This window comes from Cynocephalus volans, chromosome 6 (genome assembly GCF_027409185.1).
Source record: "Cynocephalus volans isolate mCynVol1 chromosome 6, mCynVol1.pri, whole genome shotgun sequence".
Lineage (NCBI taxonomy): Eukaryota > Metazoa > Chordata > Mammalia > Dermoptera > Cynocephalidae > Cynocephalus > Cynocephalus volans.
In genome coordinates, this window is record NC_084465.1 from 120,660,366 (window position 1) to 120,677,558 (window position 17,193).

Sequence of the window (17,193 nt, forward strand, 5' to 3'; positions counted from 1 at the left end):
GGGAAAGTCCCCAGAGCAAGGTGTAATGGCTTCCGTCACACAAAAAACCGAAATGCAGTCTATTCTTCAAGGAGCTTTTACTTGAGATGGGAAATAAGACAGTGTGGACATAGGTGGGTAGCGATGTCAGGAGGTAAACCCTACCCCCCAAATCAGTGATAGGAAAAGTGAGGGCTTAAGGTAATTCAAAGAAAAGAGAGACATTATTCTGAGCAGGCGAGGTCACGAAGGAGTGGGGAGAAACCACGGTCTGAAATAATAGTTCTGACAACAGTGGTACAGCAACAGGTTACTGGTCTTTGCTTTGTACCAGGTACCACACCATGCACTTTATGTGCATTATCTCATTTAATTGTACAGCACCCTCTGAGGTAGAGCGGCGTTATCAGTCTTACTGTCCTCTTGGGCTCTGAGAGGGGAAGGGATTTGTCCGAGGTCACCCAGTAAGTCAGTAGAGGAGTTGGGCTTTGCCCTTGGGGTCAGACTCCAGAACTGTCCTCTTAACCATTAAGCTACTTTGGCAGGGTGGGATGAAGAGGGCATTTCAAGCCAGGCGAAGCCCAGGAATGGAAGGAATGTTGTCCAGTCTTTGAGAACAGTAAATTGCTAGATGAGTTGAGCTGGGATAGGGGACGATGTCTGGGAGCATGGTTCTTGGAGGCAGGCAGCTGAGAAGGGTGGTTCTTTGGAAAGAAATGACATCTTCAAAGACATTTAGAAAGAAGGGTCTTGTGCCAATGCACAGACTGAAACAGACAAGCAGGAGTGGAACCTGGGAGTGGTGGGAGTACTTAAGTTGTGCCCCCCTGGTGTTTTGGTTGGGAGAAACAGGGCATTTCTTACGAAATGATCACATCACAATAAAAGGCAGAAGAGGAGTGAGTGTCAAACATGTACCAATAAAATAAGAAACCATATGTATTGCACTTAGCACAGCACTTGGCACTGAATAATGTTGCTTTGCCTCCCACAGATTTGTCACCCCTTTTCCCCTGGGTGACAGAGCCGCCAAAGATTACTCAAAGCCCATCTCTTTTGAGCAGAGAGAAGCCCCAGAAAGGGGTTAATATCCCAGGACCTTCAAGCATGAGGCATCCTTCCATTTGGAAAATTAACCATAAATTGGGGTTCTCTTTCTGCATTTATTCTCCAGACCAAGAAGTTGCAGGAAGAGACAAAGGTGGGGTTTCGCTAAGTACAGTTTAACAAGTTTAACAATAGAAGTGGGTAACATTCAGTAAGTCAAGCAAGGTGACCTTCTGTAATGCAATTTGCAACAAAGGCTTGATTTTAGCAAACATTTTCTTTTTACCGCAATTTCTCAGGATCTTTACATATCAATCAGTAACTTGTCTGTCTTTGAGCCAGCAACCTTGCTGTGTTACAATTCTTATCTTGCAACAGAGACTCAATAGCCTGGGGAAATTTTCCTGTCCTTTACAAGGTCAATATTTGAAACTGCAAGGCTTTGGAACACCAGGCTCTGTGAAGTCCATTTGCTTTATGAATCCTCTACAGAGTAACTTCACAATCAACAAACACTTGCATTATCAAAAAAGAGAGAAGGTGCCAGTGGTTGGGAAAAGCTGATTTAGATTGCATAATTTTGTTTCTTTGGTTCGCCATCCCTGGAAATTCATGCTCAGGACTGCTGTAGTTACAGAAATGCACCATTATTTGTGTTGTTATAATTATTATTACATGACACTTATTGGGTTTTAAAAACATAGAGGTATATTAAGAGTTTGGCCCATTGTTCTTGAGGAGAAAAAAAGCAAAACCAAATACAGTACTCATCAACTAAAAGATATGAAATAGGAAAAAGCCAGATATTTATTTGCTTCCACTGTGAATTAAGGAATTTAGCCCATGTTAAATAGAAAGCACCAGTGTTTGCTTCCAGTAAATCCTATAGGAGCAGGACCCATCTGTAAATCACTCAGATCATCTTGTTTATAAAGCTTTAGCAAATATCACCCAAGTCCTCAGCAAAGTAGCACTGAGAAAATTGGTCTTGGCTTAATGAGTTCTGTTGGGACCAGAGACACAGGGAACTAAGTATCCTAGGCCTCCAGAGCCTTTTCAAAATAAAAGTTATGCAGTAAAACTCAAGCCTGGGTCAAGATTTGTACAACATGGGCAGGTAGAAGGGAATTCTTAGCTGGCCACATATACCAGGAGTCCAACTGCCAGATACTGAGGAGGCTAATACCTCTCTTTTATTATTTACTTAATATATTTTGTTAAAAATTATACTACCCTCTTTAGCTTCAGTTGAAACAAAAACACCCAAACCATTATAGATTAATGTGTGATTTTAATCACTTCTAATTTGCATCAAATAAATGTATAACTCCTTGAAAAAACACTAGATCTGGGAATCATCTCAAATCATCTTCCTTATATGGCTTTGGGCAGCTTCACCGAGGTCCTCAGCAAGTTTCAGCTGCCAAACAAGATGGTCTGGTTTTAACTCAAGAGCCTGAGACCCCCTTTGAAAGAGAACAGCCTTCCTCCAGCTTGGTGGTAGCAGCATTGGTTTTAGGGGGGCTGGTTGGTCTAAAAGTTCAGTGACCAGCACTGAGGTTGGTGGCCAATTGTAAAGCAAAGAACTAGAATCTAGATTAGAAGCTGGTGTTGCAGTGTGGACTGACAGGGCACCCGTGGTCCATAGGACAAATACCTCCCTGCCCCAAATACTCCAAAGGAAGAAGGGGGCAACAGAAGTTCTGTCACCACACCACTTAGCTGGGGCTGTGGGGTTAGCATACTTTTGACCCATATATGAATAAGGACCCTTCTATGACTAGTTTACAAAGAACTTCCATCAGGAATGGTTGTTAAGAGTTTTACACACATTTGGGAAATGATTATACACTTTTCCTACTTTAACTCATTGACGTGAAGCATTGTATGAACAGATATTCTACTACCCCAATTTGTTCCTATAGTTTTTATTGGAGCTCGAATGCTTTTTCGCTGAAATTCCCACCACATCATTTGCAGATAGAGGATTAGGAGCTTCCCGCTTAGCTATTCCCAGGTAAGGGCTCTGGTGTCAGCCAGTTTGGATTTGAATCCTTGCTCTGTCACTTGTACATGCCTGATGACGCTGGACAAAAGAGTTAACCAGTCTGATCCTGTTTCCTCAATTGTCAAATTAGATATTGTCAGTAACATTAGAACCGACTTTCTAGAGCTGTGGTAAGTCATAAATGAGATCATTTTGTTATGGGTTTAGCAGGTAGGTGTTTAATAAGCATTATTAATAAGTATTATCAGGTATTATTGAGGTCTATTTTATTATTTTTAAAATAATGAAATTACTATTAGAAGTAATGACTTAGAAAGAATATTGATAAACTTAATAACGCGGGGGCCAGTACTGAGGAGGCTGGTGTAACTCTCTTTTCTCTGCCCTCCCCTGAGACCTTGTCCTGGGACAACCCTGGAGGGTCTGTAGATCCCTGTGCCTGAGCCGCTGGAAGTTCTCTGATACCCGGCAACAGACCCTGGGGAGGAGTTGGTTCCTCACACCTCCCCAGACTTCCGCCATCATCACACTGAAAGTGACAGCTGGGCAGAGCTGTCAGCAGGCCGAGGCAAGTGCGGTGACTGAGGTGCTCACCTATGACATACCCAGATCCAAGATAAATATTAACATAAAACACTTCAATGCAATATTTTAAAAAATTAAAAATGAACCCCCAAATATCCGCAAACAAAATATCAAAATTTTAAACAGACCGGGTCAGAATTACTGACTTTTCTTTTTGCTTTAGACTCCAAAATAGCTCCTCGTGCATTTTTATATTTAAATTATTTTATTTAAACATATTAAACATATTGTGTTAAAGTATCTTGACTACTGTCGCAGCCCGGGCGAGGGTCTCACTCCCCTCACTCCTGTTCACTGTCGTTCTGGAGTTGAGGGACTGGGCGGTGGGTCAGGAGGAGCAAGAAGTGAAATACTCTGGGTCGCGAAGGGACCCGGATGGCGCGCGCCCCGGGCACTCCCCGTCCTGTTCCCGCCTTCCGGGCGGCGCGCGGGGGGCGGTTGGGTTGGGCGTTGGGTCCACGCGCCCCTCGGCGGCGGAGGTGGCGGCGGCGGCGAGGCCTGGTCGGTGAGTGTCCGGGACCCCCGTCCTTCTCCCCCGCCGGGTCCCTGCTCTGCCGCCGCTGTCCCGAGGCCCCGCGAGGCCGACCCGCCTGAGCGCACTGGGGCGCGCAGAGCCCAAGTGCGCCAAACACAAACAGAAACCCTCTCGGGACTTAGGGTTGAGATTAACTGTTTCTTTCTTATTTTGTTTTATTTTATTTTATTTTATTATGGTTGTCGCGTAGTGGTTAGATGGAAGGGTTTGGCAGGTGTAGTTAACTTTCGTTCTAATCTGACCTTAGGCAAGTGACTTGACCTCTGCGTCTCATCTATGGTGTAGAAACGACATCTATCCATCTCATAGGGTTTTTCTTTCCTTTTCTTTTTTTTTAAATTGGGGTGAAGTTTTTTTAATGGTGAACAACACATTCCATCACTTTTACCCTTTTGAGGTGTACAATTCAGTGGCTTTTATTACTGTCACCATGTTGTGAAACCATTGCCACTATCTAATTCCGGAACATTTTCATCACCCCCGAAATGAACCCTGTACCCATTAAGCAGTTCTTTTCCGTTGCCCCAACCCCTGCCCCTGGCAACTGCTAATCTGCCTTTTGTGTCTGGATTTGTGGGTTCTGGACATTTCGTATAAATAGAATCATATCATGTGTGCCCTTTGGGTTTGGCTTTTTTTCACTCAGCATAACGTCTTCAGGGTTCCTTCATGTTGTAGTGTATATCAGTACCTCATTCCTTTATAAGGCCAAACAATATTCCATTTATTATCAATCAAAGTAAATTAACTGCCTGGTTGAGATGTAAAACAAAGAAAGTTTATTAGAGAACTGTGTAAATGACTCTAGAATCAGGCAGTAGTCCAGTCGAAAAATGGCTCAGAATGCTCCTCCACACCACATGTGCGGGTCACATTTATAGCCAGAGGAAAGGCAGTGACATACAGAAACAATCTGATTGGTTACAGCTTGGCATCTGCCTTGTTTGGGCATGCTGTGATCAACTGATAGCCTGTGATTGGCAGAAGCTTGGCTGCTATGATTGGCTGCATGCAAAAGTAATGTGTCTGAGTACAGAAGTTTAGCAAATGTTAGAAGTGCTCCTGGTTCAGACATGCCTGAAGCTGAAGGTGAAGTGGCCTTTCGTCACAATTTTAGGTGCCTTACGCAGACCGATGCTATTTTCTTTGTCATTTCCCCCTTTTGATTGAAATCTTTCCTCTGGGAAGCACTGATGATCAACCAAATGGCATTGGTTTTGTCTCTTGATGCTGGGATGGATTTATCCCAGGAAGTCATGTCCCCGAATGAAGGAGGAAGATAGGTGTTGGCAAATGGTTGGCAAAGCTATAGGCCATATTTGAGCAACTGGGAGGCTGCTCAGACTTAGACATCAGTTGAGTCTGCAAGAATGTCTGAGTCTATTTCGGGTGCCAAAGAAAACATTTGGTAGATGGTTTCAAGAAGCTACCATAATTCTTGTACATTGGAAAGTATCAAAACATTGAGATATACACAGCATTAATAATTTAAATAAGATAAAAACAGAGCAAACAATATCATTAACATGAGAATAATCTGTAATTTTGATCTCAAAACACAATGAGCTGAATGCATCAGAGAACTTAACATTAAACCATCCAGGGTTGAAGGTGGAATGTCCCTTAAGATTTTGCCAATTTGATAAATTTAGAAGGTTCTAATTCTACCTGGGCAGAGGCATTAATCCAGGTGCAGCAGGATGTACAAGGATACTTCAAAAAAATTCATGGGAAAATATAATTAAAAGGTAATATGCATCTTTCCATGAACTTTTTGAAGTACCCTATATTTACAATGGTACAAACACCTCCTAGTGCTGTAAGGAGGTAGCCCGGAGCTATATGATTATCTAGGACAAAATGGGCAAGGGATCTAAAGATCTCTGTTGGGCTCTAATGGCTTGTGCAGTAGCTCCGGCAATTCTGTTAACAGTGTGAGTTAGATTCCTCATCTGCATTTTGATTAACCTCTCACTCAAGAGAGAATGACCAAAATCATGGGCATGGGCAATGACACCATGTTCTGCAGCCATAACAATGAATCTGCCTGATTTCAGTGCAAAATTTACAATTTTACAATGTCAATTTAGTTAAATGACTCTTATGTTTTACTTTTTTTTTTTTTTTTTTTCAATTTCAACCATAATGAGACCAGTTGATGTACAAAGGGCAGCTGTGTATGGGTGTTTAAGACTTTTGGATGAGTACAACACCATACCAGAAAACTGAAATTCACTTTTTAACAGCAGTCTCCATAAATCAAACTAATCAAAATTGAACAATTCAAAGTTCAGACATTAACAATAGTTCAGCAGTGTCTGAGTCCCTGGTTTGGAGTATGAAGGCAATTGAGGACCACAGTACAAGGCAGAGTGGCCTGATCTAAAAATGTATTCAACTTGATTAGTCTGGTGAACAAGTCATAGTGATCTGGAGACTCACTAAAAGAAATGTAAAGGTCAGGAAGCCCTGGAACAGCCAAGCTTGCCATCCACCATTCAGGATGCCTGCAAAGACAGTATCAGCCACCCTTTTAATTAAGAGCTCTATGACATTAAAATCAGGGGAAACATAAGTGCAACATTCGATTTTGTTCAGCACCTCACACAAGCCCCGTACTTGGGTAAAAAGTAAGTCAAGAGTTGCATGGTGTTCCATTAAGTGTTTTTTTTCTGGATACAAATGTTCCCATTTAATTATTGGAGGCTGGCCTCTACCTGTCTGAATCCTCAAGAGGTTTGGCTAGTGACAAAATTTAGTACCCTTCCCAGCTTGTGGATGAGATTTAAATTTCATATGACTGGTATTCCACTACTACCAAGAGTAAGCCCCCAGAAACCCCACTGGAACCTTTCCTCAGTGGAAAACAATTCATCCTCATCTATGAGACAGTTCCAGGTCTCACATGTGTTGCAAGCACTGGTAGCAATTAGTAATGTGTCTGAGTACAGAAGTTCAGCAAAAGTTCAAAGTGTTCCTAGCTAAGACATGCCTAAAGTTCAAGTTGAGGTGGCTTCTCTGCTCCATTTTAGGTGCCTTAACCATATTGGTGCTACCTTTTTTTGGCAGTATGGATGTACCACATTTTGTGTATCTGTTCATCAGTTGATGGACTTTGGGTTGTTTCCACTTTTCGACTATTATGAACAATGCTACTGTGAACATTTGTGTATACATTTTTATAAGGACATATGTTTTCTACTTTCTTGGGTGTATACCTAGTAATGAAGTTGGAGGGTCCTATGGTAATTCCATTTAACTTTTTGAGGAACTGCCAAACTGCTTTTCGTATGGGCTGCATCATTTTACATCAATGTGTGAGGATTCCATTTTTTCACATTTTTGTCAACATTTGTTATTTTCTGTTTTTGTTTTGTTTTATTATAGCTGTTCTAGTGGGATGTATCACACTGTATTTTAATTTGCATTTCCCTAATAACTAGTGGTGTTGAGCATCTTTTTATGTGCTTTTTGACCATTTGTATAATTTTGGGGGGGGGGAAAGTCTATTTAGATCCCTCTGCCCATTATTTAACTGCATTGTCTTTTTGTTGTGCTGTAAGAGTGCGTTATGTGAAGAGGTCTTCACAAAGTTCATGGAAAGATTTGTATTATCTTTTCATTTACTTTTGGAAGTACCCTCATATTTTATATTCAGGACACAAAACACTTATCAGATATATGATTTCCCAATATTTTATCCCATTCTATGGGTTATCTTTTTATTTTCTTTATAAAGTCCTTGATGCTCAAAAGTTTTTTATTTTTTATAAATCCCATTTTATCTATGTTTTCTTTTAGTGTTAAATCTAAGAATGCGTTGTTAAATGCATATCATGATGATTTACTCTGACTAGGACTTCTAGAACAATATTGAACACAAGTGGTGAGACCAGACACCCTTATCTTCTTTCTTTTTATTTATTTATTTGTTTTAAAAAGATGACCGGTAAGGGGATCTTAACCCTTGACTTGGTGTTGTCAGCACCACACTCTCCCAAGTGAGCCACGGGCCAGCCCTCTCTTATCTTCTTTCTTATCTTTGGAGGGTCTTCCAGCCTTTTACCACTAAGTATAATGTTATTTGTGAGTTTTTCATAGATGCCCTTTATGAAGTTGAGGAAGTACCTTTCTATTCTTAGTTTGTTGTGTGTTTTTAATCATGAAAGTGTAGCAGTTTATGTCAAAAATTTTTTTGCATCAAGCAAAATCATCATGTGGGTTTTCTCCCTTTATTATATTAATATGCTATATTATACTGATTGATTTTTATATGTTAAATCACCCTGGTGTTCTTGGGGTAAATTCCACTTGGTCATGTGATATAATCCTTTTAATATTGTGCTGGATTCAGTTAGGTAGTGTATTTTTTTTGGTGTTTGCACTTATATTTATACGGAGTATTGCTCTGTAATTTTCTTTCCTTGTGATGTATTTCTCTGATGTAAAGGTAATGCTGGCATCATAGAATGAGTTGTGAAGTATTCCCTCCTCTTTCATTTTTTGGTGGAGTTTGAGAAGATATGATATAATAAAAAATGTATATATTTGGGTTTTGTCCCTGGTTTCTGGCACAGAACTCCCCAAACCCTTGAAATTTCCTGAGTGACAGGAGTGTCTTTTGTTATTCATAACTAGCCCCTTTTGTCCATACCTGAGTTTATACTAATGAGGTGACTCTTGGCAGGTCCCTAAATAGCTTCAACATGGGGGCTGGTTGCCAGAGGAATCAACCAGGTGATCAGAGGGTTGGAACTTTCAGCCTCCACTCCATCTCCGATATCCAGGAGAAAAGGAGGCTGGAGATTGAGTTCCACCACCAAGGGGCATTGATTTAAACAGTCATGACTACATAATGAAGCCTCAGTAAAAACTTTTGAACAGTGAGGTGCAGAAAGCTTTTGGACGGGTGAACACATCGATGTGCTGGGAGGATAGCACACTGAAGAGGGTATGGAAGCTTTGTGACCATATCCCCTTGCCCCGTGTATCTGTTTATTTGGCTCTCCATTTGTAATACATTGTAATTGCAAATACAGTACTTTTCTCAGTTCTGGGAGTCATTGTAGCATCAATCAGAATTATCATGTGGGTTTTCCCCCCTTTATTATATTAATATGTTGTATTAAATTGATTGATTTTTATAAATCGCCTTTGCATTCTTGGGATAAACTCCACTTGGTCATGTGATGTAATCTGTGATGGAACTCAGCTCTACTGCCTAATGTTTTATGCATATTAGATGATTGAGGAGAGGGTGAAGGAGAGGGAAGTTGGGGGATAATTGGGTGGGGACATGGGGTGCAAAAGTAATTTCTGGTAATGGTTATGCCCCCAGTATGAATCTGGCCCTCACATCATGGGCGCGAGGGGTGACAATTTGTTTTGTATCTCATGAATATTCTTAAAGAAAGAGAGAGAGAGAGAGAGAGAGAGAGAGAGAAAGAGATAGAGAGAGAGAAGAAAGAAAGAAAGAAAGAAAGAAAGAAAGAAAGAAAGAAAGAAAGAAAGAAAGAAAGAAAGAAAGAAAGAAAGAAAAAGAAAGAAAGAAAAGTATTGATCAAAAGATGCAACCTAGTCCTCAAGAATAGAAAAGCAAATTATGTCATGAGTGTTGTATTATGAGCTTTAACCACCAAGTTCGAAGAGCAGTTCTCAGTGTTCTTAACTTTACGCCAATTCATCTTAAGGATGCCAGCTCACAATGCGAATGTTGGGTATGCTTGTCAGTAAAGAACATTTGATGGGCAAAAGAGCAAAGTAGGTTTTATGTAAACACCATACAAGTTCTGTTACAAGGTAAATGGAACATAGACTGTAACAACAAGGAATTTTATAAGTAAATTCTGCAAAACAAAGAACTGTTAAGGAGAGCAAAATTGGGTAAGTATAATTAAATAAATAGGTATATAACTTTGATGCTTGTAATTTATTTCAGATAAACAGCAAATAAGTTTTCAGTATTTGTGTGTCCAAGCAATGTTTTTCTTTGATCTCAATGTACATATGCACAGGCAATTAAAAAAATTCAAATTTAAAAGCAAAACAAAACAAAACAGAAAGAAGATGATTGGATGTGAATTAATGACAAATAATTATTTCAACTTTTTTTGGTATTTATCTTTCAGGATTGATGAAAGAAAAGAATAGAACGATGAAATAATCCTTTTATTTGACTAAATTTGATATTTTTCAGGTCACCTAAATTGCTTTTAATCTCTATTTTCTTCTTAAGAGTTGAACTTTTATTCCTTGTTGGTAAAATGGATTTATTGTGGCTCAAGCAATTTACAGTCCTCCTCTGGAAAAATTTTCTTTTGAAGGTATGTGCAGATATCTGTGGGAAATGTTTGTAAAGGCTAGTGAAGCCAAAGGGAATTTTTAATAACTCTTTCACTTTATTTTAGTTTATGATATTTTTCTCTTTTGTTCCAAGGCTGGAGGTAGCAATTCTAAATTTGAAGAATACCCATAGAGTGAATCAACACAATGAATAACAAAATGTAGAAAAGGGTCTGAAAGACAATCCAGGGAACAATTCTTATTGTAGAATGAAGTGGAATAGTAAAAATTCATATTGTGTGTGTGTGTGTGTGTGTAAAAACAGGACTATAAACACGCAGATTCTTCTGTTTCTTTTGCAGAGGCGGCAGGTAATTGGTTTGGTTGTGGAAATCCTTATAGTATTCATACTCTTGGCATTAATTTTGTTGGAACGCAAACATACGAGAAGGTATTCAAATGACGCCACCACTTATAACCCTCTCCCCTTGACACTGCCTGCTTTCCTCATCAATTCTATGCATGAATATGAGTTGGTTTATGTGCCTTCTGAAAGCAATGCAGCCAGAAAAATTACTGAGATGGTGAAGAGGGATTTAAATTTCACTTTTAAAGGTTAGACATTATAATGTCTAAAAGATTTTCTGTAGAATATATCATTAACATGTTTTAGAATAGTCATGCTTCATTGACTTTTATAGTTTATGCATTAATCTCCTAAATAGAACATTCTGGATTTTGTTAAATAATATCAAATATATTCTTGGTCTAATCATTATTGAATTGTTTTTAAAGTAAAATGACTAAGTTACTATCCAGTTCCATAATTCTAAATCTTCTTTGTCTCTGATTATGCTTCTTAAAACTAGGGTAAGTACCCAATAGTATGCCAAGGGAACACCAAGTCTCAGAATGAATCAGGTACTTTTCCCTGGGTGCATAAACTTCACCCAAGTTTACTCATTTTAAATTTTATAAAAACATTATTTAAGTGTGATATATAAATACATTTTAAAAGTTAAAAAAACAAAGATATTAAAAACAACTATAACTAAATTATGTTAATGGATACATAATATTAATAGATCTAAATTGAGACATCAGTAGCATGAAATCAGGGGAAGAATTCTTGTATGCAAAGGAAGTTAGATTGTTATCAGCTTAAAGTAGATTGTTATAGCTATAAGATATTTTACGTAAGCCTCTTGGCAATTACACAAAAAAATACCTATAGAAATTACACAAGAGAAAAAGAAAAATGAATTAAAATTTTTAATACAAAACAACAACAAAACTGAAGAAAGCCAACCCATTAAACACAAACAAAAGCAGTAAGAGAAAAAGAGACACCAAAGAACTATAAGACAAAAATAGAAAACAGTTAACACAATAAATGGTAATAGTGAATTATTCCCTATCAGTCATAACTTTAAATGTAAATGGACTAAAACCCCCTATAACAAAGATACAGGGTAGCTAAGGATAAGAAAAAAAAGATCCAACTCTATGCTGTCTACAGAAAATTCACTTTAGATTCAAGGAAACACATAGGCTTAAAGTGAAGGGATGGAAAAAGATATTGCATGCAAATAGTAAAAAAAACCACAGAGAAGTGGGTATACATATATCAGACAAATAGACTTTAAGTCAAAAGCCATCTCTAGAGATAAATGTTATTACATAATGATAAAAGTTTGACAGCAAGATACAGCAATTGCAAATATATATCCACCCAACATTAGTATGTTAAACATATATTATATACTATTATATATAATAATAGAATGTTATTATATTTTATATAATAGTATATAAAGCAAATACTGAGACAGATCTGAAAGGAGTTGACAATAATGCAAAAATAGCATGCAACTTTAATACTCCTCTTTTAATAATATAAAAAATCAATTAATAAACATCTGATTTGAACAACACTATAGACCAAATGAACCTAATGGACTTAAGCAGAACCTTTCACCTAGCAGCTAAAGAATATAAATTTTTCTCAAGTGCACATGGAACATTCTCCCAGATTTGTCACATATTAAGTCACAGAACAAGTGACCTAATTTTAATTTAAGCAAATTTAAGAAGATCAAAATTATACCAAGTATTTTTTTTTATGGCCACAATGGAATGAAACTAGGAATCAGTAATAGCAAGAAAATGGGAAAGTTCACAAATACGTGGAAACTAAATAATGAATTCTTGAACAACCACTGGATCAATAAAGAAATCAAAAGGGAATTTAAAAAATATCTTGAAGCAAATAAATATAAAAACATAACTTGCCAAAACTTATTGAATGCAGCAAAAGCAGTTTTAGGAGGGAGGGAAATTTACAGTGACAGAGGCCTCCTTAAACCTCCTTCTGGTCTAGCCTCACCCAGTGCCTCTTGGCCCTAATTTTCCCATGCCTGGTTCCCTGCCAGACTTTGCTGGTCACATTTTCATAATCCTTTCAGTTTCCAGGCAAGCAGAGCCACCAGAAATGGTGCCTGATCATATAAGGAAAATACAGTGAGCTCATGTAGAGGCTGCGTCAGGGACCCAGAGCACTCTACCCACTTACACTCACTGCAACCCCTCTGACATTAAATTCTCTGCCCTGCACTTGGTACTAATATCCCCTAGGAGGGAAATTTATAGCAATAAATGTCTACATTAAAAAAGAAGAAAGATTTCAAATAAACAACCTAACTTTACACCTGAAGGAACTCAAAAAAGAAGAAACTAGATCCAAAGTTAGCAGCTGGAAGAAAATAATAAAGACCAGAGCAGAAATAAATAAAATGGAGAAAATGTGTAGGAAAATCAACAAAACTAATAGTTGCTTTTCTGAAAAAAATTAACAAAATCAACTAACCCTTAAGTAGACTAAGTAAGAAGAGAAGACACAAATAAAACTAGAAATGAAAGAGCAGACATTATAGTGGGTGCCTCAGAAATAAAAGAGATGATAAGGCACTATTAAGAACAAGTATTCACCAACAAATTGAATAATCTAGAAGATACAGACAAATTCTTAGAAGAACACAGCGTACCATGACTGAATCAAGAAGGAATAGGAAGCTTGAGCAGACCAGTAACAAGTAAGGCAATGGAAATAGTAATTTAAAAAAAATACCTGCCATGAAAGCCCAGGTTCAGATGGCTTTTATGGCTGAATTCTACCAAATATTCAAAGAGAAATTAATACCATCCTTCTTAAACTCTTCCAAAAAATAGAAGTAGAGGGAATACTGCCAAACTTTTATGACATCAGCATCACCCTGATATGAAAGCCAAAGATTCCACAAGAAAAAAAAAAACAAGTCAATGTCTCAAAAATTCTCAATAAAATACTATTGAACTGAATTCAATAGCATGTCAGAAAGATTATACACCATGGCCAAGTGGGATTTATCTCTGGGATGCAAGGTTGGTTTTACATATGCAAATCAATCAATGTGGTGTGCCACATTGGGGGCAAGGACTTCTGGTCAAGATGGCAGAATAGATGGTCCCCAGCATCACTCTCTCCCACAAATCAACCAATTTACAACTATAAAAACATAACATCAAGTGTATATGGAATGGGGAGATGTCCAGTGGGGGAGGCAGAAGCTCTGCAGAGACCACATGCCCTGTGTGGCCGCCACTGTGCGATCCAGCAGGTAGGCTTCACTGCTGCCACCCAGCTCCATTCCCAGCCCGGCCCAGTGCACATGGAGCAGGGAGACGTCCAGAGGGGAGGCGGAGGCTCTGCAGAAACCACACACCCTGTGGGGCCGCCACTGCGTGATCCAGTAGGTAGGCTTCACTGCTGCCACCTGGCTCCATTCACAGCCTGGCCCAGTGCACACTGAGCAGGGAGACATCCGGCAGGGGAGGTGGGAGCTCCGCAGGGACCACAATGCTGCCACGCAATCCAGCAGCCCGCCCAGTGTGTGCAAAGCAGAGAGACATCCAGCAGGGGAGGTGCAAGCCCCGCAGAGACCACACCACTGCCACGTAATCCAGCAGCCTGGCCCAGTGCATACAGAGCAGAGAGACGTCCAGCAGGGGAGGCTGAACCTCTGTAGAGACCACACACCCTGTGGTGCTGCCACCATGTGATCCAGCAGGTAGGCTTCATTGCCACCACCCGGCTCCATCCCCAGCCCGGCCCAGTGCGCATGGAGCAGGGAGACGTCCAGCACGGGAAGTGGAAGCTCTGCAGAGACCACATGCTCTGTGGTGCCTCTGCGCACCCCAGCAGCCTGGCCCAGTGCGTGCAGAACAGGGAGATGTCCAGCAGGGGACATGGAAGCTTGGCAGAGACCACACACCCTGCGGGACCATCCTGTGACCCAGCAGCCTGGCCGAGTGCATGCTGACCAGAGAGGTGGCTCAGCGGAGAGGCCCAAGACCTAAGGTAACCACACACGCAGGGCACTAGTGGTCAACTGAGCAGACACTGAGGTAGCCATACCAAATTGGCAACCCCAGCAGAATCTTAGTCAAACCACAGTGTCAAACCTGTGCACTGTGGAACCACCTGCCACAATGACTAAACATCAAAGAAAAGATACCAGAAATATTAAAAATCAAGAAGGTACACCACCAAAGGGTAATAACTCTCAAGCTCTAGATCCTATAGAACAAGAAGCCCCTGAAATGTCTGACAAGGAATTTTGAGTGGTAATTCTAAGCAAACTGAATGAGATACAAGAAAACTCAGCTAGACAACATGATGAAACGAGGAAAAGTATACAGGACCTGAAAGAAGAAATGTACAAGGAAATCAGTGCCCTGAAAAATAATGTAGCAGAGCTTGCTGAACTGAAGAATTCACTCAGCGAAATAAAAAACACAATAGAGAGTTTAACCAGCAGGCTTGAGGAAGTTGAAGAGAGAACCTCTGAACTTGAAGATGGGCTGTTTGAAATAACACAAGCAGACAAAAATGAAAAGAAAGAAAAAAAAGAAAAAAGAATCAAAGGCATTGAAGAAAATCTGAGAAAGATATCAGACAACCTTAAGCGCTCAAATATCCGAGTCATGGGTATTCCAGAAGGGGAGGGAAAAGGAGATTGCATTGAAAATATATTCAAAAAAATAGTGGCAGAAAACTTCCCAGGTATAGGAAAAGTCACATATCTTCAGATCCAGGAAGCTCAAAGATCCCCAAACGTATTCAAAAAGGTCTTCTCCAAGACATGTTATAGTCAAATTGGCAAAACTCAAAGACAGAGAGAATCTTAAAAGCTGCAAGAGAGAAGCGTCAAATCATCTATAAGGGAGCCCTAATCAGACTAACATCAGACTTTTCATCACAAACCCTAAAAGCTAGAAAGGAATGGGATGATATATTCAAAATACTAAAAGACAGATTTCCAGCCAAGAATACCCTACCCAGCAAGTCTATCCTTCTGAAATGAAGGGCAAATAGTATATTTCTCAGACAAACAAAAACTGCCGGAGTTTACCACCACACAACCACCCTTACAAGAAATTCTCAAGGGAGTACTGGGTTTGGTTCATGAAAAGTAACTACCATTGCCATAAAAACCCCCCAAATCAAAACCCACTAGTATAATAAAAATGGCATTCATGAAGAGGAAACAAACAAACAAAAAGGCTATCTACAACCCAGGGAACCAACACATATGGAAAAGAAACAGTAAATCAGAAAGCAAGGAACAAAAGACACCTAAGACAACCAAACAACAATCAATAAAATGCTAGGAATAAACCAACACTTTCAATAACAGCTCTTAATGTAAAAGGCTTAAATTCCCCAATCAAAAGACACAGACTGGCTGACTGGATCAAAAAGGAGGACCCAACTATATGCTGCCTTCAAGAGACCCACCTCACCCATAAAGACTCACATAGACTAAGAGTGAAAGGATGGAAAAAGATTTTACCATGCAAACAGAAAAGAAAAACGAGCTGGAGTAGCTATTCTTATATCTGATAAAATAGAGTTTAAACTAAAAACCATAAAAAGAGACAATGAGGGACACTACATAATGATAAAAGGATTGATCCATCAAGAAGACATAACAATCATACATATATATGCACCTAATGTTGGAGCAGCCAGATTTATAAACAAACTCTATTAGACCTAAAGAACAAAACAGACACTAATACCATAATAGCAGACGGCCTGAACACCCCACTGTCAATACTGGAGAAGTACTAGCCAGAGCAATCATCTCCAATATTGGAGATGGCAAGTGAACAACCTAACACTTCACCTTAAAGAACTAGAAAAACAAGAACAATTCAAACCTAAAGTTAGCAGACGGAAAGAAATCATTAAGAGCAGAGCAGAACTTAATGAAATTGAAACCCAAATAACAATACAAAAGATCAACGAATCAAAAAGTTGGTTTTTTGAAAAGATAAATAAAATTGACAAACCATTAGCATGGCTAACCAAAAAAAGAAGAGAGAAGATTCAAAGAACAAAAATTAGAAATGAAAAAGGTGACATTACAACTGATTCATCTGAAATACAAGGAATCATTCAAGACTACTATAAACAACTATACGCCAACAAATTTGAAAATCTGGAGGAAATGGATAAATTTCTGGACACACACAAGCTCCCAAAACTGAGCCATGAAGACAGAAAATCTGAACAGACCAATAACAGTACAGAGACTGAAGCTGTTATCAGAAGGCTCCGAACAAAGAAAAGCCCAGGACCAGATGGATTCACAGCAGAATTTTACCAAACATTCAAAGAGGAATGGACACCAATTCTTTACAAACTATTCCAAAA

General features: G+C 39.3%; 1 protein-coding gene and 1 non-coding gene across 2 annotated transcripts in view; one reads left to right on the forward strand and one right to left on the reverse strand.

Annotated features, from left to right (window-relative positions):
• The first annotated feature begins 10,417 nt into the window (after nt 1-10,417).
• The window catches only part of LOC134381045 (phospholipid-transporting ATPase ABCA3-like), a 180,436-nt gene continuing 173,660 nt past the window's right edge, over nt 10,418-17,193 (forward strand). Inside the window, exons 1-2 of the mRNA XM_063101131.1 lie at nt 10,418-10,477; nt 10,799-11,051. Of these exons, the coding sequence (XP_062957201.1) occupies nt 10,418-10,477; nt 10,799-11,051 (313 nt within the window). The remainder of the gene's footprint in view (nt 10,478-10,798; nt 11,052-17,193) is intronic.
• On the reverse strand, nt 12,851-12,994 carry LOC134381404 (small Cajal body-specific RNA 17). Its single transcript, XR_010023994.1, has one exon. It is a non-coding gene; the product is annotated as a small Cajal body-specific RNA 17 (non-coding RNA).